Source organism: Brachyhypopomus gauderio, chromosome 19 (assembly GCF_052324685.1).
Source record: "Brachyhypopomus gauderio isolate BG-103 chromosome 19, BGAUD_0.2, whole genome shotgun sequence".
Lineage (NCBI taxonomy): Eukaryota > Metazoa > Chordata > Actinopteri > Gymnotiformes > Hypopomidae > Brachyhypopomus > Brachyhypopomus gauderio.
In genome coordinates, this window is record NC_135229.1 from 7694335 (window position 1) to 7719548 (window position 25214).

The 25214-nt window shown below is 47.6% G+C and overlaps 1 protein-coding gene across 6 annotated transcripts; it reads right to left on the minus strand.

Annotated features, from left to right (window-relative positions):
* Window positions 1-648: 648 nt before the first annotated feature.
* arhgap29b (Rho GTPase activating protein 29b) lies at window positions 649-23798 on the minus strand. Of its 6 annotated transcripts, none has more exons than XM_076981880.1 (23): window positions 23651-23798; window positions 22374-22710; window positions 16136-16279; window positions 13186-13282; window positions 12974-13046; window positions 12610-12670; window positions 10783-10944; window positions 10635-10699; window positions 10441-10551; window positions 10216-10296; window positions 9921-10088; window positions 9645-9782; window positions 9358-9548; window positions 8503-8660; window positions 7874-7996; window positions 7623-7718; window positions 6930-7093; window positions 6657-6845; window positions 4665-4802; window positions 4333-4565; window positions 3900-4200; window positions 3731-3812; window positions 649-2444 (listed from the first exon to the last, which is right to left on the minus strand). In XM_076981880.1, the coding sequence occupies exons 2-23, from the start codon at window positions 22633-22635 to the stop codon at window positions 1540-1542; spliced, it is 3942 nt and encodes a 1313-aa protein (XP_076837995.1). In that variant the 5' UTR covers window positions 22636-22710; window positions 23651-23798; the 3' UTR covers window positions 649-1539. The 6 variants fall into 6 exon arrangements, with proteins under 6 accessions (XP_076837995.1, XP_076837994.1, XP_076837996.1 ...); XM_076981879.1 differs by having other exon boundaries at window positions 7623-7721; XM_076981881.1 differs by lacking the exons at window positions 16136-16279; window positions 22374-22710; window positions 23651-23798 and adding exons at window positions 13611-13756; window positions 15665-16122 and having other exon boundaries at window positions 7623-7721.
* Between the last annotated feature and the right edge of the window lie 1416 nt (window positions 23799-25214).

The following is a 25214-nucleotide window of genomic DNA, read 5'->3' on the forward strand; positions in this document are numbered from 1 at the left end:
AAACTCTCTCAAGGGAATAAGTTACTATTGTCTTTAATCAAGTAAGCGATAATCATCCTTACCTCCACTGGAAAAGGTTCGAGCCCTCTAGCTTTCACAGCTATAAATCAAGTGTGTCAGTCCATGGCACTTTGCAACCCGAGACTGCAAATCTGCTCCTTACTAACCCATGTGACGGAGCTAATCTGCTTGTCTTAATCTCCAAACTCAACCTGATCACTGAGCAACAGGGAGGGGAGACGCATGTTTTACAACCAACAATTTATGTATGTAAATGAAACACTGTTGTTTTGGAGACTGTGAGGTTAGTCATAATTGAGGATATCGTGTGTGATCACGGAGCCATCAACATCCACAAGCAAAAGGCTGAGTCAGAGCTGAGAGGGAGATTGTGTTTTAGTTTTAGCATGGCGAGTGGCTCGTTTGAGGAGACAAAATCCTCTCCTCGTTGCTCCAGGCACATGTCTGTCAGCTAGGACAGCTCGAAGGGCTTGAAAGATTTGTATAGAACGAATTCACAAAAATGTTTAGAAACCTTTAGAAAACAGGTTACAATGATGTTTAATTTTAACACGTTGCATATTCTTCAGGAGCTGATTGCATTGTCGAGGCAATTTGTGGATGTGTAATGTACAAAATGGGAAAAAGTAAACTCAAAAATAGTAATTTATGGTGAAACGTATAAATCACAGTGTCTGAAGAAACATGGTCATGGAGACAAGAACAGTAACTGACTTTTCACAACATCTCCACTTAAAGTTGGCTTTAACAATTAATGAAAATACATTTAGAATATACTTTACATATTGACATGTTAGGGTTTTTTAAGTGCATTGCAAAGATTACATTGGCATAAAATTACATACATCTATACAAACTCCACTGTACACAGATTGCTTATAGGCAGTTTTTCATACCCAGGGCAGATAACAGATTATTAGCTTTCTCCCTCAAGCATTCACACCATCCAGGTGCCATGACGACAGAGGGAGACGGGTCAGGCATCACAGCACAACACAGATGCCGCAGTGAAAACGGTTCTAGTCAAACGGTTTGGAGCGGTAGCTGCTCACTGGTCTCCGTTGGCAGACGTTTAAAGTGCCCACACTCGTAAAACACCCCAGGTTCCCAACTCGGATTTATGCCTACGTCTAGACTGCTGGATTTACAAAGATTCATCACTGGCACTAAAATATTGTCCAAGACTAGACTTAATCCATGTGTTGGAAACAAGATCCGAGAGTTGTTGGCTAAGACTGCCTTTTGGTTTCTTTTCTGACCTGTTTTTGTGGACAAAAATTTAAAAAAGCACCCCACACACACACACACACATACACATACTGCGAGTCACACACAGCCCCCACACACACATTGCGAGTCACACACAGCCCTTGAACACTCGAGTAGTAAAATTGCCACTTGTTTACGTGGCAGTTAACGTTAAGACTCAATGTTACCGCAGGGGTACAACAGTCAGCATGTAGTTCTGCTGTGTACAGAACAGGTTTTCCAGGAGGAACTCTGAGGAGGAGGCAGTGTTCATACAAAGTGGGCCTCCCTGTGGGCGGGTTGCTGCCCGGACACGCCTCCTCCCACTTTCTGCTGTGCATCCTTGGCCTCGACGAGGCTGAGCTCCTCCGGGCTGGAGGGGAGAGACTGGGGGGGCGACAGACCAGGTGAGCTCACTTCCTCTGGCCCCTCCCACGGCCCCTCCCCTTGCCCCTCCCCCGAGTTGTCCACCACTGCCTGCGTACTTCCCACCGATGGCGACGCGGTAATATCGTTCGCCGTAGACGCGGCCGGCGTGGCTACAGGAGCGGCCAACGTCACGTTAAGCGTCGACACGGCGGTGGCCGTCCTCTCCGCGTCCGGAGGTTTGGCGCGGAGGCCCGTGGGCGGCTTGTAGAAGGTCCCCGGTGGCGGATGGAGCGTGCGCGGGGGCCTGAAGGCGATGGGCCCGTCCCCACCCTGGCTCCCGCTGCTGTCCCGCCTCGAGGTCCGGAAGGGCCGGATGGTCACCATGAAAGGGGCGCCCTGGGGCGCGGTGCCGGCCGGGCCGGGGGGCGATGCCGCCTCGGAGCCCGTCTGGGGGAGGCCGGCCACGATCATGGCCGTCCTGGGGGTGACGTCGTAGTGTTTGTACTGCTTGTCCCAGGTGCGGCGCAGCGTGTGGGTGTGGGTGAAGGGGGAGCGGCCCTCCGCCGGGCCCTGCTCCGTCACCTCCTGGATGGCCGGCGGGGGCTGCTCGGACGAGGGCAGCCGGGCGTTGCGTTCGCTTAGTAGCCGGTCCACGGGCATGCTGATTGGGCGAGAGACGAGGCGCGTGCGGCGAGGGCGGAGCTGCACGGGGCGGCCGCCGGAGGCCACGCCCAGCACGGACCTCCCAGCACCTCCCACAACCTCCACCCCCCTCACCACACCGTTCAGCCCGTCAGTGCCATCAGCTGAGAGAGAGAGAGAGAGAGAGAGAGAGAGAGAGAGAGAGAGAGAGAGAGAGAGAGAGAGAGAGAGAGATTGTTTTGCTGGACCTCAATCCTCAGCACTAAATTGTTAACAAGTCTCAATGACACTGGATCTAAAACCTCTACTATTTAAAGACATTTAAAAGAGGAAATAAATGTCTCCATTTCTAGAGGTCTTGTAGCCGGCTGCGGTCTTACAGTACAGATCAGCGGCTCCATTTTATGCTTTGTGTGTAATTTATGCACCTTCTGTAATCCACTTCAGCACTGGTGAAGCAGACAGTCCTGTAAAACAGACCTCAAGACCGTTGAGATGTTTGCTGTGGTCTCCAAATGTGACCGATGTTTCACAGCCAGATTTCTAAACTAGGATTTATGGTGGCTAAGGGTGTCTGCATTTCACCCAGTAAGAAAAACCCTGATTTTCACTGAACTGGGCTTGCAAATGTTAGTCTTTGGGTGCGCCTAGGCCTGTCACGATAACAAAATTTTCAGAACGATATATTGTCCTAGAAATTATTGCGATAAATAATAATATATTGTCATTTTAAAGTGCAATTATAGAATTTTTTCTTGCTTCTGGGCTCCCCAAAGGAGCGTTAAGACAATGTGCCACAATAATAATATAGTAGCATAATACAATTACACCAGTTTGCAGTAATGTAATGTATTGTAAAGCTCATGTATGGGGTCATATTTAAGCTTGACCACATATCTGTAGTGGCAGAGTAAAATGAGATGTCTTTAATCTCCTTCAGAATGCCATCTTTCACTTCATTATATAAGGTTGGAATGGCAGTTTGGGAGATAAAGGTTTTCTTTGGCAGTGCATACTGCTTGTCAAATTTTTGCAGCATGTTTATAAATGATTTCTTTTCGATCGTATTTAACGGCAGCATCTCTTTGGCTATAAAGCCTGGTTTATACTTGCGAAAATGATGTAATCGCTGTGGATCCGCCCATGCGCGAGGGCCTCGCGCGCTGTCGATTCGCGAGGTTGTGCACCTCTCGAATTTTGTAACTTCGTGTGCACCGCGCCTCAGCGCAATGAACAAAGTCGTGATTGCAGGGTTCATACACCTTTACAAGGTGGAATTAAAGCACTTGTACGTCACGTTCAAGGTCCAGTTCAATATTTCCCAGCACAATATTTCCCAGTAGTATAAGTCGATGATGTAATTATCGCGACAGGCCTAGGTGCGCCTCTCACTGGCGTTGCCAGTTACTCTACAGAATCCCTTTCCAAAAAGCCCTCCTCTGGTACACACCTGCCATGTCCTCCCTTCTCTCCTTCCCCTCGTCCAGCACACGCGAGGAGGTGCTGAGAGATGGATGCGGTCTACAGGCGCTCTGCGGAGGGAGAAACGACAAACAGAGATTAGCGCGGAGCGGGAACCCACAGCGTTTCCCTCGCTGGTAGCGGACTGCCTCGCTCGCCTCTTTGAGGTCCACTAGGGACTGGGAGTGCAGGCCGAGCCTCTCGTGATGGCGGGGCAGGAAGGCGGGGGAGTGTCCGGCCGCCGGCGGGCTGGTGGGCGACGTGGGGCTCAGCGGGGTGTCGAAGATCATGTGCTGGTGTCGGATGAGGAGTTCCACCATGAGTGCCTGGTAGGGGTAGTCCACCAGCGAGGACAGGGACACCTCCGCCTCCGCCTGCCGGGGTTTGAGCAACGTGGGCCCGAAGATGATGCCCAGGTTGCTTGCAGTCATCTTGTTCTCCTCCGCCTGCTCCATAACCCTAGGACGCAGAGGGGGGAGGGGCTTTAGCTGGCATCAAACTGCTTTGTAGTCCTCAAATAAAACAGTTTATGCTTCACAGAGAGGCTCCCCCACATGGAGACGGCCATATAGATTTAGAACAATGTTCTACCTGTGTAGGTGGGCTATGAGGAAGTGGAGGGTCCTGTATTGGGCCGGAGGCAGCTGGCGGAGAAGGTCTCGGATCTTGAAGATGACCCTGTTGATCTCCACGTTGAGGCGGGGCTGTTCTTCCAGACGGTGGTCTCCAGAGGAGTCCACCTCATCCACCAGCAGGCGCTGTGCCTCCTTGGCCAGGCCGATGAACTCGTTGTAATGACGGTAGAGAATCAGCGGCTCCGGCAGCTGGAGAGCAAACGCGCACAAACGGCATTCAGCAGTCAGAATAAAAAAACAAAACAGAATTCAGGTGTTCGGTATTCAGAATTCCGCAGTAAAACGCACCTGTCTCAGGTAAAGTTTGAGCACGTTGCTAATGTCGTGCGGTTGGAGGTCGGACAGCTCCACCAGGTCTTTGCCGTTCTCGAACGCCTGACAAAGCTTCTCCACTCGAGACTTTGCTCCATTAACGCGGTAAATACCCTTAAAAAAATACAACAACAAAAAGCCATCACGCAACAAACAACACAACAAAAATCCAGTTAAATCTGCCGCTGTGCTTATGTCACTACACCATGGGTTAAAGCAAGAAATTTTCATTTGACTGAAAATTTTCCTGGCAAAAGACAATGCCAGCAATTACTGAAAATGTGGTGTAGTTGGGACACAGCCTCTATTTTTCCTAATTCTACACAATAAAAACATTTATAAAGTATATTATTCTAAACAGCCTGTGTAAGGAAAGAAGAGAGAATCTATGAAGCGACAAAATGCAACACCTGAGCAATAAATGTACATAAATGTTTATATAATGGAGTTATCTGTGGGTCCTCCTCAAATTTAGTGAATCCTGGTGAGTTATGGTGAGGTATGAAGCTCTCGTTTTTATCAGATCGATTATCGCAAAAACATAAGCAATAAGATTACCTGCTTTAAGTAGGTAGGCAATGTTACAAAAAAATTAAAAGCCCAAAAATGGCAAATTCACACCAATGGATAGAGCCTTTATACAAACAGAACACAATCATCCATGTTAAGATTGGTTTAGAAATAAAAAAGTAACGACATTTTAAATGGAAGTAAAATGCTTTTTTCTCTGACTGTATTAAAGCTAAATGAAGAAAAGTCTGATCAGTGGAGAGATTATTCAATATAAATAACGATAACTTCTATATTTCACTACAAATTCAAATACTATACTATAATATATATATTTTAATATTCAAAATGAGTGAACGAATGAATATTTAATAATTAATCTTTAAATTAATTAATAAAGAAGTCAGGTAATAATTATGGTGAAATAAAAAAAACCTAATTTCTATTAATATTCTGTGAAAATGCTGCAACCTAAAGATTCTGTTAACACAATTAGATAAAAAAACAGGCATGATTAATTATTTATTTATTACTGTTATTAAAATTATAGGATACAAGACAACTCAAATTATGCAAATTCTTTAAAAGAATGATAAATATTATGATTATAGTTAGTTTTAATATATAAAATATTTAATAAATATTTTGTGTTGGTTTATTAGGACATAAATTGTGTGCTTTTGTTCATGTATTACGGCTTACGCCGCAAGTTATGGGTGGCCATGATGAACCAGATCGTCTGATCATATGTACTGGCTAAAAAAAACCACTTATATTTCTGATAAAAATTAAACTTTATCAGAACAAAGATAAAATACTGAATTTATCTTGCATCTACCTCTGAAGCTCTTCCGATGTCTGAAATACAGGCGGTCCCTAAATCGATTTTCGGTGTAAATCGGAACGTAAATAACGTACTGTATGCAGTTATCCTATACCAACACCTATCCTGACCAGAGACCGTATATATACACATGAGATGGGTGTACAAATGTAATGAGAAAGGTTCTGTCTCAGAACTAAGACTGGGAAAAATTTTATATATATACGGTCTCTGATCCTGACGCCGTCCTGACGCGTAACCATGTATTCTTCGGCTGCCCACACCAAACACCAAGTTCCGTTTACGATGCAGAACCACTTGGGTCCAAACAAGGCTTTATACAGTAAATGGGAGATGTGTCGTAACCATGAAAAATCGTAACTCGGGAACCTCGTAACCTGGGGACCGCCTGTATGATGTTTATGTCGATTGAATCGTAGTATTAATGCCTTCAGCACGACCAAACAAGTTGACAACATAAACTGACCAAAACAAACTGGACATAAGGCTGGAGGGAGGTAACTTTTCAAGTCAATCAAGTGACACCGCCGTCATCCATCCAGCGTTGATGATTCAGTGAGAGTCGTGGTGACTGAGAACTTTAACCCATGCACTACACACACACCGTCGCTCACCTTGATGTTGAGGGCGCGACCTTCGATTTCCGAGGTGCACTTCTTGATGATGAATGGCACACCGTCTGCGCTGTTCTTGGCCGCCTGCGCAAAATCGATCCCAAACAAATGCAGTCTGCCCTGGAGCTTCCTGTGGCCACACTGGATGGCCAGCGTCTCCAAACACTTCTTATGACAGGCCAGCGAACACTGCGTAAATGAGAACAGGAGGATGAGCGCGAGGAGACGCGGAGGGGACGAAGAAGCGCGAGATGAAGACGAAGACCGCCGCACCTCCTCGCACTCGGCCCCGTGGAACACCACCAGGCTGTCGCACTCCCGGCATTTGGATGGCGCACGCAGCTTGCGGAGCTTGTGGGTGTGCGCCGCTTTGGACATCAGAACGTTCCGGAAGGGTCCGGGGGAGCTGGTGATCTCCGTGACCATCTCGACGATGCCTGGAAGAAACAGCGTCGGTTAGCTACAAGATTAGTCAGCGTTTCGGGAAGCTTCAAAAACTTTTGCTTTAGGGTCGACGGCGCTGATGCCACGCTAGACCAAAGCAGTACCGGCAAAAGCTGCTTATGCTCCTCAACACCGAGGGGGAGTTGGAGAAGTCTACATCATTCTTCCCCACATCAGAGTGCAGAGGGCTGAATCTGTTCATGCCGCAGGTTGCCCCAGAACACCAGCTAACGTCTCCTCAAGCACCTCTGATGGTGGGAGGTGGAGCTGCACCACGGGGATTCATTTCATATCCCCAAAAATTATTTTCTTTGGTTAATCTGATCTGCCTTCATTTTGGCAACTGTAAAGTGAGTGCATAAAAATGGGCTCTGAAGGTAGCAGGAACAATAGCCTGCAGTGTGGAAGGCAGCTGAGAGACAGGAAGTGTTGTAGCTGCAACGCTGAGCCTAGATCAACACCGAACAACAGACAAGCACACACCCACCAGCCTGTGGCAGCCCTACAGCCCAAGAGAGGTACCGTTGTCTGAAGGGGAGGGGGGTTCCCGCTCATCTAGGTCATCAGCAGAGGACATGGTGCCAGTGGAGGGAGTTCTGGGAAGCCTCCGATTAAAATCTCCTGTCACACACACACACACACACACACACACACACACACACACACACACACACACACACTTAAACAGCAGCTGCAGCTAGACAAACACACACACGGAGATCGCCAAACCGCCGTGTTTAGTGGTGGGCGGGGCCTGTGTGGGAGGAGCCTACCTGGGCTGGCGGTGGGTGAGTCCACCGAGCGTGACTCACTGCTGCCTCCGGCGCTCTCAGAGTCGCTGCACATGCCCCCGCCTCCTCCACCTCCTCCACCTCCTCCACCCGGCAGCTTCGCAGCTACGCAGTCACACACAGACAGGTGGCAAATCACAAAAAACGCTAGTCAGCAGGAAGAGGTGGAAACAAAAGGCCCGACTGCAGACCGTGCGGTTTGAGGTTGTCTGCCGGGTTCACGAAAATCACAAAAGATCTGAAGTCAGGAGAGCTGATGAGACTCTCAGAAGGGGCGGACACGCGGTAGAAGGAGATTTCATTCAAGATAAATACTTCTTAGATTCAGCACAAGCTCTATTTCTACCGTAGCTAATTGAGCACGCAAATTAATAGGCAATCATACGTTCTAAAAACACAGCAAGGTATGATTTTATTTCCATTCAGTGCTTTAACTGCAGCTATGAAACACTTCACTTCCCAATAAAATTATTTACATAGCCGATTGGTACCTCACAGCTTTTTAAGACGTTCTCCCATCTGAACTACCGACAGAACATTTGGATTCAAATAAGGATCTTAAATCTCAGTGGGCGAGACTCACATGCTACACACCAACCAGCAGCTCTTACCGTGGGCGTCTGCCGTGCCGGCGGGACGCCCCTCGTCCGTCCTGCTGACGCGCGGGTGGGCGGGGCTCCCCACCTCATCTGCGGCGAGGGTGTCTCCTGCAGAGGCGGAGCCTGGAGAGGAGGCGGTGCTACTCAGGGACCTCCTATGGAAGTTTATACTGGGGAAGACGAACACAGGGGACGTCAGTGTGATGAACACGTTCTCATGAGGTGTGGCTGACTTAATCCAGCCTGCATTTTTAGATACAAGACTGTTGTAATACATATTTGCAAAGTAGTGAAGATTGTATCAGATCAGACATACATGATTGTTATAATACTGTTATTAATATTATTACAGCTATTACATCATTTTGTTGGTGTATTACTGAAGTTAAATTTTTTTCTCTGTATTAAACAAATGAGCATTTTGCACACTGTGGACAAAATATTCTAGATAACAGTGTTCTGGTTTGTAGTGTGTAGGGTGAGTCCAGCCCGTTACGTAGTGAGTGTAAAGTAAATAACAGTTTTCTGGTTTATAGTGTGAAGGTGTGCCCAGCCCGTTACGAGGTGAGTGTAGATAACAGTTTTCTGGTTTATAGTGTGATGGGTGAGCCCAGCCCGTTATGAGGTGTCAGCACAGTTCTCATGTCAAGAGTGCAACTTCAACCTGTGCTGCAGATTTCATCACACTTCCTGAGGAAGCATGTTCAAGGGGGGGTCGGGGGGTCTTAAAGAACGCAGGTTTAAAAATTAAGCTGCATGCTTGAGCATTTGGGAAATTAGCCGTGCTGGTGACACTTCCAGCAGTTTGATGACGTTTTATTCTGTTGAGTTGATGTGCTGTGTGGGACCCGCAGGGCCCTGACTCACCCCGTCCTGGAGGGTCCCGTGCTGTCCTGAGAGAGGGTCTCCAGCCACACGCGCTCTTTCGGGAGGCTGTGCACGAACTCGGAGTAGCACTGGCCCGGGTCGTACTGCTTGGCCTGGTCGCACAGCGTTTGGTACTTCTGGGGCAGAGAGGCGGTCTGCTTGTGCAGCATGTGAAACCAGTTCACAGTCACCTGCGCACAAACGCGGGGGCGTTAAGAGGGCGGGACAGACAGGGGAAGGTGAGGGAGGTGAGGGAGGGAGGAGGAGGAGGAGGAGGAGGCACTGACTGCTTTGAGGGTCAGGTCACACTGGAAGACCAGCTCGCGGATCTGAGTGAGGATCTCGCTCTTGGCGCTGGCCAGGCCCGTCTTCTTGCCTCCTGCGTCGGCCACGCAGGCTCTGTAGTGGTCCTGGGCGTCCTCGGCCTGTGGGGGAGGGGGGAGAGGCGGCTGAGCACAGAGCTCGTGTGTGGGAGGGGTCAGGATGGGATGTGGGAGGAGCGAGAGGTGGGGTTATGGATGTGGGAGGAGCGCAGGGTGGTAGGGGTGGGGTTATGGCTGCACCTTCTGCAGAGCTTCGTCCTCCAGCCTCCTCTTCTTCTCCAAGCTCCGCCCCCCCGTGCCAGGTTGCTCCTCCCCCAAGCGGCTGCTGGAGCTGCGAGCCTTTTCGTACTCTTCCCTTCTCTGTGTCTGCAGGAGACGAGCCTTACGCACGGCACTGTCCGCCTCACTCTGTGTACACACACACACACACACACACACACACACACACACACATCACCACCAGCATCACCACGGGCCCCCTGCAGTGCGGGCCTGGCCCAGGTGGAGGGGGAGGTGGTGTTGGGTGGAGACGCACCATCTTCTTCAGCTCCCTCTGCCACTGATCCTTCAGCTCCTTCCTCATCTTGTCCAGTTCGTTCTTGCGTGCTTGTAGCGGCTGTAGTGAAGACGTTTCTGAATTAGCTACCGCAGGACGTACGAGTGAAGGTGTCGTCTCACACATACACACACACACACACACACACACACACACACACATACACATACACACACACGGGCCTGCGCAGCCCTGTTGTCTCACTTGTATGAATCGGTTGGTGTGCAGAGCTGCGGCAGTCTGGAGCACCACCTGATTGTACTCGATCTCGTTCTTGAAGGTGGAGACGTAAATGTCCCTGAACGGCATGTAGTCCTGTGAACAACGGGAGACAACGGTCACGTGGCGGATAACGGCTGCGGTCACGGACGAACAAACCTCACGTGGGCGGAGCTCACCTGCTGACTGGCTACCGCCTTGGCCGACTCGGCCATCTTGGCAAAACTTTTGGCACACTCCATATCTGCAGAGGAGACAGCGCGTTAAAGACACGGGACTCGGCCAGGTACAGTGTGCAGCCTGTGAGGGGCGCCGTTTTGAACTCACCCAGGTTGAGGCGCTTCTCCACCCAGGCCAGAACATCTTTGGTGTATCGGGACCAGGCCTTGGCGTAGAGCAGAGCCGACTCCACTCCGGTGTCGTTCCTCAGGAGAACCTGGTCCACCTTCTCCACAGGGGTCAACTCCGCAGAAGAGGAGGAGGTCGGCTCTTCAGGTGAACACACACACACACACACACACACACACATTCATCTTCAAAAGTATAAACGGAAAGCATGACGATATTAAATACATGAGATCACGCTGCTCCCTGATCCACCCAGTTCCCCGAGACTCGTTACCAATCATTATAAGCGTCAAAATGACGACGCCTCACTACATATTGAAAGGACAGTGAAAGTCTTTAAGTGAACGTGGACGCCTGAAATCACAGCAGGCAAATGACATCCCAGGAACCCGACGTCCTGGGACTGCCACGAAGGCACAGGACAGAGCTCACGAGTGTGTGTGGAGGCCTCTCATAACACACCAGCACGCTCACACTCTCCAAGATAGCTGCGCACCCATTTAATCCTCCCTCCAAACTCAGCCAGCCACATATGGTTCCCATTCCAAACAAAAAAATGTCCAAGAGAGCCAAAGAATGCGAGTTTGAAGCAAAAAAATAAAATAAATAAATAAAAAAAAAAACAGGCTGGCCTCTGGGAGAATGAGAAACAGCTGTGGTGTCAGAGGTCCAGAAAGGCCCGCACCGCCCACGCTACTGGCCATCCTACGCCATCTCCCACGCCTCAGGAGCTCTCTGACCAAGACCCACGCCCGTAGGTGCCTACAGCTGCCATTGAGGGGAGACTCCTGCAGGGGGCGCTTGGAGAAGACGGACGTGAGGTGATCGAGGAGAAACCAGTAGGGCTGCCATGATTAGTCGACTAGTCACGATTATGTCGACTATATAAATAGTAGTCGATGCGTCGGGTTTTTTTCTCTCCAAACTGCTGCGGCAGTCTCCACTGCTGCGTCTGCCTTTCTGTCCTTGACACACATGCGCAGTAGTGGAAACCGGTGTAGGCAGTGGACGACATCCCAGGACGTTATGCAGACAGGCTCTGGTATCATGGCGACCTGGCTACGGAACTCAAACGTGATCCCACACTTTTCTTAAAATCCCACACTTTTGAGTTTCGCGGTCGGGTTCCGAAAAGCGTGCAATGCAATATCTACAAGGCAGAACTTTCCTTCCACGGCAGCACAACCGCGATGCACGAGCACCTGAAGCATGTTGTGGCTGATTGTGACAATGATGGAGGGACCGTCATATCGGTAATCTAAATTGCTAGTTAGCTGCTAAAACTAGCGTAAACGGAGCAATAACTTAGTACTTACTCATCTTGATAGCTGTAAGAGTTAACATTAGCGATGGCGATTTGTTTCATTAGCCTTTGCACGCATTCATGTGTTTTCTGTAACGTCAGTGAGACCAAAACTTTGTTTGTGAATAATTCCTTAGTTTCAGGTAATTTGATTTAAATGCAGCTAAGTTTGATGCCAGAGACAAATGAAAGAAAGAAAAACCTAAAATAAATTATATTTTATTAATGTATTCATTTTTTTGTTTAAACCAGTGCCTTATCCTTATTTAAATAATTGTTTGTTGCAACAAGCTGCATATTTCATTAAAGATTTAATTAACCGTGATCTTAACTGTTTTTATTTTTAGTTAGCATATAGCTGAAATCTAATGAAGGTTATATAATAGCAGTTGGATTCTAGTGCGTTTTATACCCAATTAATGTATGATCCGATTAGTCGACTAATCATAAAAATTAATCGATGATTATTCGACTATAACAATAATCGTTTGTGGCAGCCCTACCTGCCAGGACGGCTTTCTCTTCACTGTAGCCTCCTGAATCTCCAGACAAGTTCTCAAAGGACTGGAAAGGAAGGAGAACACATTTCAAACACGGTAATTGTTCATGTTTCAATGTTCAATTAAGGTAAGTAATCACATTATCTCTAGTTAAATCAATTATATATATAAAAAAAAAAAGGATAACATTTTGATTATAAGTAATGGGTACGACAGCAAGCTTGTTCCAAGCTGGCATTCATAGGAGAAAAATCTTGACAGTCCAGGCAGTTTAATCGTCAAGTTTCTGTGAAGAACTTAGATTTGGCTCTCCCACTCAGGCCCCTGTGGCCCCGCCCTCTCTGGGAGGCGTGTGCCGATCACTCACCCGGCTTCTTCTGTCCAGGGAGAGCCCCGCCCTGCAGCCACTGTCCACATCTCCCATAAGGAAATCAGACACTCTGGGGGGGGGGCAGAGAAAATGTTATATAGTCAGAGTCCATACCACGCCACCCTCACCCCGAGAGCACTCAGACCGCACAGACCGCAATCCGTACAGCGCCAAGCTGCCTGGGTGCAACACTACAACGGTCTACTCACACATTGCCAAAAGTGAAGGCCAAGGTGTCGATGGACGTGTAGATCTCGCCAAAAACAGTGCCTCTGTTTTCTTTGCTCACTTCCTTGAAGTTTATGCCTGTGAAAAATGAGACCAAGCATGAATACCGCAGCCAAGTTCGTCCGTGCTCCTAGGAAGTTCTTCTAAGAGCGTTTTAACAGCACTCAAGGCTGAAACGGACACCAATACTCCCCCCCCCCCCCTCCCCCGATGGTCAACAATAGCCCAGATTTCATAGAACTTTAATACTCGACATCACACAGCAATTAGCCGATTGGCTACTCAGAACCAATCAGAAGTTGTTTATGCAACGTACAAACGGTAACACCAAGTATAAACAGAAAATACCTGCTGAAAGCCAACGCAATGTCAACTGCTATTTTTTGTTTGTTTATATTCCCGTTACCTGTTAAATTATGTGGCATCAGGTTAACGTGTCCAGCGCGAGGGAGGCAACACTTGGTATTTGAAGGGTAAATATTCCATTTTAGACTTTTAGCTCTGCTGTTTGAAACGGCGAAGACAACATTTGTCCACTTCAGTTTCCTGTGACTGGAGTATGAGGAAGAAATGTGAATTTCCCTTTTAAGTCACTCTTAGTTCCTGCGCACACATGCAAAAGAAGTAGCGAAAATCTCTTGTGAAAGGCTGCAGGCCTTCTCCTCAGGAAATAATAGAGCGAGGATGCACATGGTGAAGTGAGCAGGCTGCAGCTGGGCTACAGGCCGAAACTCACCGCACTCTGAGGCTTCCTGTCTCGGAGCCGCCGCTCCCCCCTCCACAGGAAACCCTGGCACAGCTTGAGGCTCCCAGACGCACACGGAAAACGCTTGCGGGACGGGCGGGACTTACCACGGCCGTGCAAACTCGCACCCTCTGCGTGGGCCTGGAGAACGGCACCGGGCCGGGTCGGGTCGGTGCCGAGGGGTGAAGTCGCTCGAGCCGCACTGGCGTCTGCGTACTCGCCTTCTCGAGGCGCCTTTTACTTCCACTTCCACCCCCCCAGACTCAAGACGAACGCCAGTGACGAGCGTCAAAAAAAGAAATAAATAAACCGCTTGAACTTCAAGTTCCAGGTTCCGTGAGCGAGACGGCACGTGGCTGGTGGCGGCCGCTCCCCACCCCGGGACCCGAGGAGTGTGGCAGGGCGACGGGGCGCTGCGTGGCTGGCTGGGGCGCTTCTCCGAGCCTCTGAGGGCGCGAGAGGGGTGGCTTGCCGGGTCCCCCTGCGCTGGAACGCCGGCTTCTTCCTGAGGACATCCTGCAGTCCCACAACAATGCGCAAAGCTACGCGACCCAAATAAGGGAAATGGCTGAAGTAGCCAAAGAGGACGTCTGGATCCTCAGAAAGCCACATGATGGATCTTCCAGGAGGGTTTCGTTTATTTATATACTTTTCAGGAATTGAGTGGTGGAAGACGACAACAATCAGAAGAAGCTCTCGGAACATTAGCTTCGGTTGCCAAATAGCAACTTATTTTACATGAAAATAAAATTTTAATCTTGCCTAAAGAAAGCAAAGCAATTTTCAGAATGTGTCAACACCCAATTGACAAAAATAAATGATCTTTTAATATGTATCATACACAGAGTGTGAGGTCATTTATAAATAGGTCAAAGATTTTAAACAGTTAAAGATTCCTTCATCAAAGGCTTGTGATGACAGGGTGTTAATTAAAGAACCTTCCAGCTCCTCTAATTATAGAACCCATATAAATGCATCAAGGTGAAATTGAGCACATTCTTAAACAAGTGCCTACGGGAACACAAGGTCTAAATTGAAAGCAAAAATATGTCAACCACCATTTCTCTTGATGTCACCAACATGAAACATGACTCTCTGTGCCTGTCTGTTTTCCAGATAACAGTCTGAAAAAGGGGTTTCTTAAAACGCATCCTGCCAAACGCTGAGGGAAAAAAAAATATCTGAGCCGTCTTCGTCCTGCTCAAGGAAGCAAAGTTAAGGAGGAAAAGGCTGATCGGAGCGCGTTAAGATGGAACGGTGTGCGTGGCCCGGGTCCTGCTTTCTCTCTGCTCTCTTTGACTAGGAAAGACTCGGGACACAAACGGGAAGAAAGCCCGGCTGTAATCAGACACCCGACCTGCCCCCTAGTGGTACAGCTCCACGCTCACATAGCACTTCACAGTAATAGGTAATGGTGTAAGACGTCACTTGGAGGTCAAAAGCCTTTAAAGTGCAATGTCTGACCCAAAAGGCCAGCCTCCCAAATCTAGCCTGACCAGCCAAACACAAGACTGACACCCTGACCAAGTCCCACAACACCACAAGACCAAACCTTCCCACATCTGGTCAGGGCCCGAGTAAAATGTTAGGTGAGGCTTTACGGAAGAAAACAGATTTGTAAACATGTAATTCCCCATTATGAAAACGTGATGTATAAAGACTTCCTGTCCTACAGTCTATAGTCTTATGCAAGTCTACCCATCTGGGAAACTTACATCATGTCAATAGCCTCCAAGTGCCCAGGTATCGTAATGATGTTTCCCCTGAGGAATGTGCTACATGCAATCCGAGTCGTCCAAGAAAACGATAACGACTACTGTTACAGAAAAGTAGCACCAACACATCTTTGACTTCCTCTGTTTCTGTGTCCAAAAACCGAAAAAGGAAGTGCTGGCCGTGACCAACACGGCCCACAGTTACATACAGGAACCCAGTCTGCGCTTGTGGGCGTACGGGACACAATTACCCATGTATACACAGTCACATGTCTGGCAGAGGAACCTGGGCAGATGAGCGTTATTCACTCAGGACCTTGAGCACAATCGGGTGGTTGAAGTGTGGAGAAAGGGTTCTTCCCAGAAAGCACGGCTACGGTCTCGGGGCCGATGGGGCCTCAGGTGTGGGGTGCGGAACTCAAGGGTGTGGTTTAAGGGAGAGTGTGGGAGCGGAGGGGACGGCGGGCTGACCTTTGACCTTGGCGATGACTGTGCCGGCGGCGGTGAGGATGTCTGTGGAGTTGAGGGTCTGGTGTTTGCCGATGACGGACTTGAGCACGCGCAACAGCTCGGACAGCTGCTCCTGCACCGTGTGCCGCAAACACTCCTGTGTGCCTGGAGAGAGAGAGAGAGAGAGAGAGAGAGAGAGAGAGAGAGAGAGAGAGAGAGAGAGAGAGAGAGAGAGAGAGAGAGAGAGAGAGAGAGAGAGAGAGAGAGAGAGAGAGAGAGAGAGAGAGAGAGAGAGAGAGAGAGAGAGAGAGACACAGACAGAGACACAGACAGAGACACAGACAGAGACACAGACAGAGAGACACAGACAGACAGAGAGACCATCAGTACACTGCTCACAGCTCTCGCACATCAGTGGCTCTAAATCTTCCTGCGGTTTCAATTCACTTATCTGTTTGGTTTGTAAAGACTTTAGGAACTAGAAAAATGTTTTGCACGCTTTGCAGAAAATGCTGGGAATTTCCACAGGAACCCCGATGAGGAACTGTTTACTGTGCGTGTGTAGTGCTGGCCTGGCCCAGGAGCATGCTGGGTCTGTATGTGCTGGAACCAGCACGCCGTCGAGGGGAGACGTGCAAACTGGGCTGCCGTGGCACTGAGAGCAGCCCGGAGACTCCCAGCGTGGCCGCCCAGGAGTGGGCCCAGTGCCCCAGGGGCCCGTGTGCTGCTGCTGAGCGTGGAGCAGGGTCAGGGCTCTCACAGCTGGGGCAGGGAGCTGGGAGTGAGCCTGCTGGTTTCACAGGGTGGGCACGCATGCCAAGCTGCAATGTTTTTACTGTATATACAGTCTTAAGGGCCTTAAACTGTAAGGATGTCAAATCAGTACCCAGGAACCCAAAAACTTCACTAAAACCGAATCAAATGTACCAACATATGTATTAACCCCAACCTAAACTAGTACTTTAGTAAACAAAACCCTTAATTGGAACAAATCACAGCCCCACATCTTGCCGAGAACATGGTTATAGTAGTATTTAACTCATGATACACATGTGCATTTTTCACACACATCCATCACCGGCAATAAAAGCAGAAGAATGCGTTTCCCAGGAAGTGATATTTAGGAAGCTATTTCTGCTTAGAGTGAGGCGGACCACTCGTGTTCCTCCGCTAGTCACACCATTTATCACTCCAATCACTAGTTTGGTTCCCATCTGTGGAACTATAGTTAATCATGTACTCCCTACCCATCACAAGACAGGGGTCTTTAGAGTCTCCTGGAGGGGGCAACTCCCTCTCAGCAGGAAACAGTAATCACAGGAGTGGAAGTACGTTTCTCGTCAGAGGAGCCCGAGACACTTTAAAGAGATCTGGCGAGAAGACATGACTGACTAATTACACCAACACCGCCATTACCACGTCACAGGAAGCAGTCACCGCCCGTCTCCCCACCTGAACCTCCAGGTGCGGCTACACACACACACACACACACACACACACGGGAGGGTGGCGACGCTTCCTCTTGCGATTTAGAAGGTGTCCTCGTAGGCGAGCGGACGCAAAAGCCCGCCGAGGTGCGTCCGCCGCCAGAGTTCATCCCGGTTAGCGTCGACGCCGAGCGTCAACGGGTCAAACGCGGCGGTCTGGACCCTTGGCCGGTTTCCTTCAGGTAGGTGTGGAAGTGTGGCTCAGTTGTTTATATATGGCCAGTTTTTTAAATTAGCTCTCAGACACGCCTCACGGTTGCTAAGAAGCTGAATATCACTTGCTCCAAGCACCACTATGGAGCACGTCATGCCCTCATGAGCCGTGTACTGTGTCGGCGCTGACCTGCTCTGGTGTTCCATAGCCCTGAAGGACCAGCATAACCAGTGAGTAAGCAGACACACTGTGAGTAATATGGGGCCCAGTGTGCATGGATGCTGTCACAACAGTGGGGCGAAACCCCCACTTGAGCACTGGCTGATCCAGACGGCCATTGTTGTGCTGTAGGTAATTCTAGAGAGGCTCACGTGTATTGTATTCAAACAGCCTCTCCACTACTGGCCAGCCCAGGGCCGTTTAACAATCTCACCCAGGTGTCAACGAGCCCCTCTCTCATCTTGGCTGAGGCTGGACCCGTATGAAGGGCCCTCATATCGGTGCAAAAACAAACAAAAAAAACAGCATTTCGTACATTTATTTACAAACGACGTGGATTACATTCCACAGGCCCTTGTTCCTCCCATCAAGGATTCTGGGATTTTCCTCAAGGCCACCTTGTTTGGCACTATTTACATTTGGTTCAACAGAGGATTCAGTTTAGGAATTAGCCCCAAACACATACAGCTCTTGATATGGAAGATCTAGTGAGTAACAGTAACTGTGTGTGAGGAACTGGATGTATAGACCCAGCAGGAAGGGGGGGGGGGGGGGGGGGGGGGGTAACACTCCCAAACTCCCACCTCTGCCTGAGGGCTCCACAACGCCAACAGATGACATGCAGTTACTAGTCACACGGTATAGCTCAAGACTCTCAAAGTAAAACACACACACACACACACACACACACACGACCAGGATATCAAGTTCACCATAAGACCAACATTGTCACTTGGAGACAGAAGAGTGCAAATTCCACCAATCTCCCATCATCGAGTCATAATCTCGCCACAGAATACTTCAATGTCTAACACAGACATTGACGAGTGTCCAAACCGGTGTTTAAAAGAGCGGATCAAACTAAATGTCACTACTGCTTGTGAGGGCCACAGGAGTACGCAACCACATGGTGGCATTTCCTGTGTGGCTGCCAGGTGATGTTCAGACGAGTCTAAACCTGCCCTGTTCCTACAGTTGTGCTTTGGTTACAAACACACCGAGACCTGTGGGTTCTCCTAGATGACTGCTACGCTTATGCAATGCTTTCAGAGAATAACGTCATGTTCTTCAAAAATGAAAACAAAGAAAACTTTTTAGTTACGAGCCACCCTTGCCAGTGAAAGACAACCCGACTGAAGCCACACTCCAGGAATCACTCAGACGCACCGGCTCGCTTTTGTTATGGCAACAGAGATTATTATTTATTTTTATTTCATGAACGACGCCACGCGATTGGAAACCTTGAAACGAGGCGAGCGTAGGTTCCTGACGAGGATGTGGTGGGGTTGGGTCTCTCTGTCCTCCATCTCAGCCCACCATCACCTTACTGCCAGAAAGTAGAATTTACTGCTCCTCAAACTCTATAAACTTTGGAGAAGAATTCGGGGTCAACCCAGGGTCGTGACCTTATGCTTATTCATTGCTGGGACAGATTGGGATATGATTTTATATAAGCCAAAACACTGAATTAAACTGTCCATACACTTTTAATTACCCTTCATACTTTAATAATACCACCATTACTCAACGAGGCCCTCTCAAGTATACCAATACTGCATTACAGAAACAAATTCTATATACGGTCTAGGTCATCACCTTTGGGAACTAAACATGAGAAATCTCCGGTCTTTATAAGGCCAAGCTTTATTCATAATCCACCCTCTGGTAATAATTCACATCAGCTGGCTGGGGTTTCGTGTTTATTTCCGAGCCCACGAAGTTTGGCCGCTACTAACTTCGCTTCAGGCGAAACTTGAGGGGTCAGTCAGCTCTGTGCTATAAATCCACACCCCAGGAAAATGTTCTGAGACCACAGGCATGCTTAAAAACATCCCTCGTGCTCAGGGGGGGAAGTTACGGCCCAGCGTGAAGCACCTCGCTCGTTCTCGGCGGCAAAGCCAAGCGTGAGGAACCCTTGGGTGTACAGGCCACAGGCGTTGGCGGGCGAGGCAGCGTGGCGTGAACGAGAGTGGGACGGGTGGCACGCCGACCCTCTCCCAGAATTACCATCCTTCACCGAACCGCCAAAAATCCACAGATCAGTCCTTAAAGGAGCGTGAAAGAAACCAAGATCACGCAAGAGAAGGTCGTTCGTGATCAGGGAAGACGCTTGAAGAACGCCTCAACAACTAAACACATGGCCCTGAAGACCCACAAAGGAAGAGCACAACAAAAACAGTCAGAAGAATAAGGTTGAAGGAATAACGTGCATCGTTCTAAACGTATCCCATTTCCCACAATGCACACGACGTCACAGATGTGCAGCGTCACTCACAGACAACTGTACCCCTCGATCATAACCATGACATTTATTACCAGTTCTAAGTACAGAGAACGGTGGCAACCATACACTAAATGATCTTTTTGAAATTGCTTTCAATCTGGACAAAGAATTCCTAAAAATTCAGCAGTCCAACCCAAGAGTCCAGACCAAACGCGTGCAGCTGAATACGAAGCCATCAGGGGAGTATTGGACTACAGTAAAACATCTCTATTATGAGGCAAAGAAAATAAAGGTGGGATGAAATCCTTCTCGTGTTTTGACAAAAACGAAGCCTGGAACGAACAACCGAAAGCCGCTCTGGACAGAACTGGGTCTTCAAAGGCAGAGCGGTTGAAACGTAAAGCTAAAGGTTTCACAAGTACTCCAACGCCCAGTAACGGTCACTGGCAGGTGCTATAGGAACAACTAGTAAAAGACACTTGCAACCGCTCCATCTACACCTATTAACAGACGTTCACAGGCGCTTGAGCAACAAGCGAACGTTTGTTCCGCTGGAATGTGGGGAATGTGAAGAAGGATTCACTGAAGAAGACTTCAGTCACAACAATCATTCAACTTTTTAGTATAACCAATAAAACGAACTGAAGACCTGTTTTTGCAATTTTTTTAAGTTGTTCATGCTAATCCAACTTTGAATGTGTAAAACTGACCCGGTATCTAGGAAACCTCCAGACCTTTTATCAATGCGGCTGTAATAACAGAGGCTGCGCAGACTGAACCTTAGAAGTAAGCTACAGCGCACACAGTTCTTCTGGCTGGTCTCACAAGCTGCACATGCTAACGGGGCTGGATGGAGGGCGGTGTGTAAGGACTGACGAGATGCTCCATCTCACCGTTGAACAGGTCAGCGATCACATCCTGCTCCGGGGAGCAGGTGGAGATGGAACAGAACAAGGGTGAAAGGTCAAAACTGTAATCACACGAAGCAGGACACACTACACAATGCATCTTGCGGGGAGCTAATTAAAAAAAAAAAAAAACCTTTCAACTCTTCACCCCCCCCCCCAATTCTTTCAGATGGACACTAGTAAATTCCATGTTTAAAACTGCTACTCTTTTAGAGGTTTTCACTGCTCCAGAATAATTTATCTGAAATGTCAAAATTATCACCCAACTCTTCATAAAAACATGAATGACAGTCATTCCTCAATAGAGGGTTTCATTATCGGCGAGTCAAAGCTCAAGCCCTGTAACTGCTCCATCTACTTTGTTGATAAACAGACCATTTATGGTGGTGAATGAAAAGAGGAACAACAGCAGCATTCCCATAAACACCAGTAAAGGAAAAGCTCCAGGAATCCCAGCGTGGACTTGGGACTCCGTTTCTCCGCTATTCTTAGATGGGAAAGTAAATATTCACATGTGTCCCGCATAACCCAACCAGTGTCCATAAACAGCAGGAGGGAACAATGTCAAAATATGAAAACGTCAAACTTGGGCCACCAAGGTTGTGAATTAGGATTAGGGCCACACGGTTCAAAATCATCACTTCACTTGCAGTGACATTTCTCTGGGTGTGGACCTAGTGTGCATCACATCATTTTACGAGTAGGAACTGTGGACGGACGGACGGACACACACACACACACACACACACACACACACACACACACACACACACACACACACACACAAAAGATTTTAAAAGCTTGTGCTCATTTCTCTGTCACCACTGTTGAAAAAGGAATGTCTATCTGAATGACTCAGAAGTCAATACAGATTCCACCTGACAATTCGCAGACTGAAATTCTGTATCGCACACTGTATATAATTTAAACAAATTATGAAAGAATTCTTCTGCGGGACTGGACAGGTGAGTCAGACAGTCGCGGCACGTTGCAGTCATACCTACAGGGAGATATCAGCCCTCAGTACCTGTTGAGCTCAACATACTTCACAGGAGCAAAATCACACCTGCAATGATGAAAATGAACCCAACCAACATTATTGCCATGAAGCCTCAAGTATAGAGAAAAATAATCCAGATATTCAAATCTGCCACAAGCATATTGTTCGACGACTTGGAGAGACTGACCCAGCGTGTCGTCAAGCAAAGCTTCAGCTCGTTAACACGGCAAAGCTTCAGCTCGTTAACACGGCAAAGCTTCAGCTCACCTTTGCAATGGAAGGCCTCCTTAAGGCTGAGCAGCACATCCGCGAACCTTCGCACGTCACTGACGAGCTGCATTATGTAGTCCGGGTCGGCCCCCGGGGCGTTGGCAAGGTCCCCCAGGCCCACGGCGCTGAGGGGGTTAGAGGCAGAGCTGCGGCCCATGTCCGGCGCCTTAGATGGGCTACACGTCACGGGTCCGGTGCCGGTCTGGGAGAGGCGAGTGATGTCCGCGGAGGAGCGCTTGTTCACGCTCTGGCGGAACATCCCAGCGGCCGCTTGTTGTGAAGACCACTCAGGTGCAGATGCAGCCTCCGCCCTCCTGGTGGTGAGACGGCCACACTGCAGGAGAACAGGGACAGGAGCAAAGACACACGTGAGCTGGTCACATTAGTCACATCAGTAACACCGGAGCAGTAGACGGCAAACGCCTTACGTCGCATAGTCTAGACGTGGTATAGACTACAGACGTCCACTGTATATGTCTATATCTGACCTTTTTGTCTGTTTGTTAAAAGAAATCTCAAACCGTTGAGATTCTTCATGACGTGGCTTTGTTTCGTCTACGCACATTACGTTAAAACTCTGCATAGCAGTGCAGTGACTCTGGGTAATATCTTTGAAGTGAATCTTAGAGGCATGCTGTCTTCTGTGCTTGGAGGAGCCATGAAGAATGAGTAGGCTGATCCATTCCTTGAGTTCTGTGCATGTTTTGACTCTACATGAGGTCTGCAGGTTGCGAGGAATGCATATGCAAAGATTTTTATCGTCATTTGAAAAAGCTTGACAAAAATATTGTCATACCAAACAAGCCTGGCTAGTACTGTAGATTAACATATCCGTAATACCCCTCACACACACACACACACACACACACACACACACACACACACACACACACACACACACACACACACACACACACACAAACAAACTTTTGCCATTAGACATTTTTAGTAGCTTTAAAGTTACTAAAGTATATTTAGGGACCATAACTAGCTGCCAAATGATGTCTCCTGGACTTTAACTCATAAAGAACAATGTTTTTATTCATAACCCCGCGTGAAAGTTTACAGTTTGGAAGACAGCATAATTACTCCCACCTAATCCTATCTAGCTTGCTCAGGCGTCTAAACTAAACAAAGTGGCCGTTATTGTGTATTTAAAAGGTACAATAAGTCAGGTAACTAGGTTAGCTGTGTAGCCAAGCTACTTAAAATAGTTACATTAACCCCAGTGATTGAAGTCGTAACGTTAATTAGGATATAGTAGCACTACTTACCAAGTAACATGATATATTTCTGAATTACTGAATATGGAGGCAAAATAATTCCATAAATATTGACTTAAATTGTATTCCACAGAAACCCAGACTGTCACACTTTCACAGCACCATTTAGAAGTGAGCACAAACAGCTAAGACTGCTAACCACAAGCTGGAAAAAGGTTTTGAGGCGCAAAAAAACGACACCACGTGACACCCGAAGACACGTCTTATTGGTCCGCGGTATGGTCTCGTCTCTTATTGGTCCGCGGTATGGTCTCGTCTCTTATTGGTCCGCAGTGTGGTGTCGTCTCCTATTGGTTCGCAGTGTGGTGTCGTCTCCTATTGGTTCGCAGTGTGATGTCGTCTCCTATTGGTTCGCAGTGTGGCTGCGTCTATTTTGCAGTGCCGCGGTGTCTTACAGCAGGGTCGTAAGAACTAAAGGCGAGCAGGTGTAGTTGTGTAGTGTAGGTGAGCTTTTATTTTGGCCCGTGCTCATGACACGTTGATTACAACATGTCAGATGCACGTCTGGCTAAACGAGTAGTTGATGATTGAAATGATCAGGTTGAACATGAAAGCAGTTACAACTAACAATTCTGATAGAAAGGTGACAGGCCTGTCCAAGGTAATAATTCATGTATTTAATAAACGGTGAGATACTCAAATACCAACTTGGGGAAGATGACTTCGGTACATTTGACGTTTTGACGTTTGAAAAGTTTTATTTCGGTTATGTGCTCCACAATAAAAAAGAATATATATACAAACAAACAAACAAAACAACAACACAACCTCAGTTTGCTGTAAGTAAACATGTCAGCAAAATACATTTAACCGAAAAGGTATAGGTTGAAGCTTATAGCTTATTTTGCCTACCCTTTTTACATTAAGCCTATCTCACATTCTGTATACCAAAGCACAGTCACAAAATAACATAAAAAATAAATAATAAATAAATAAATAAGTAAATATCACCCAATCCATATATAATCACTGTACAAGTTTATAAGAATTTACTACTTTACTCTTGTACATTTTTTTAAATTTACTTACTGAACTACACATTTTCATTTCCTTACTGCAACTATTCCATAAAGTTAACCCCCTAACTGATACACATCTATTTTTTATATTAGTCCTTGCTCTTATTTTTTTTAATCTACTTGTTTCCCTAAGTTCATATGTGTTGTCTCTAATTTCAAATAACTTCTGTATACTGTTAGGAAGAGAATTTTTTTCTGCCTTATACATTATCTGTGCAATATGTAAATCAACTATATCGTTAAATTTTAGAGCATGTATTTTATATAGTATATGAATTCTATGATGTTTTTTTTGTATAATTGTTGTTTAGTACATATGGTTTGCTACTACCTCAGTATTTGGGATTAATAAAACCTACACTAAATACCCGTCTTTCTTGATGCCTTCTAATTTTTTTTTCCATCAAACCACAAGCTATTAAGACAAAATACTTCACACCTGTTCACACCAGTGTCCAGGCTGTATGAACGTTCCATCACTTTTCGGTATTCGTACTGAAATAAGCATTTAAATTCAGATCATCTTAAGTTCTCCA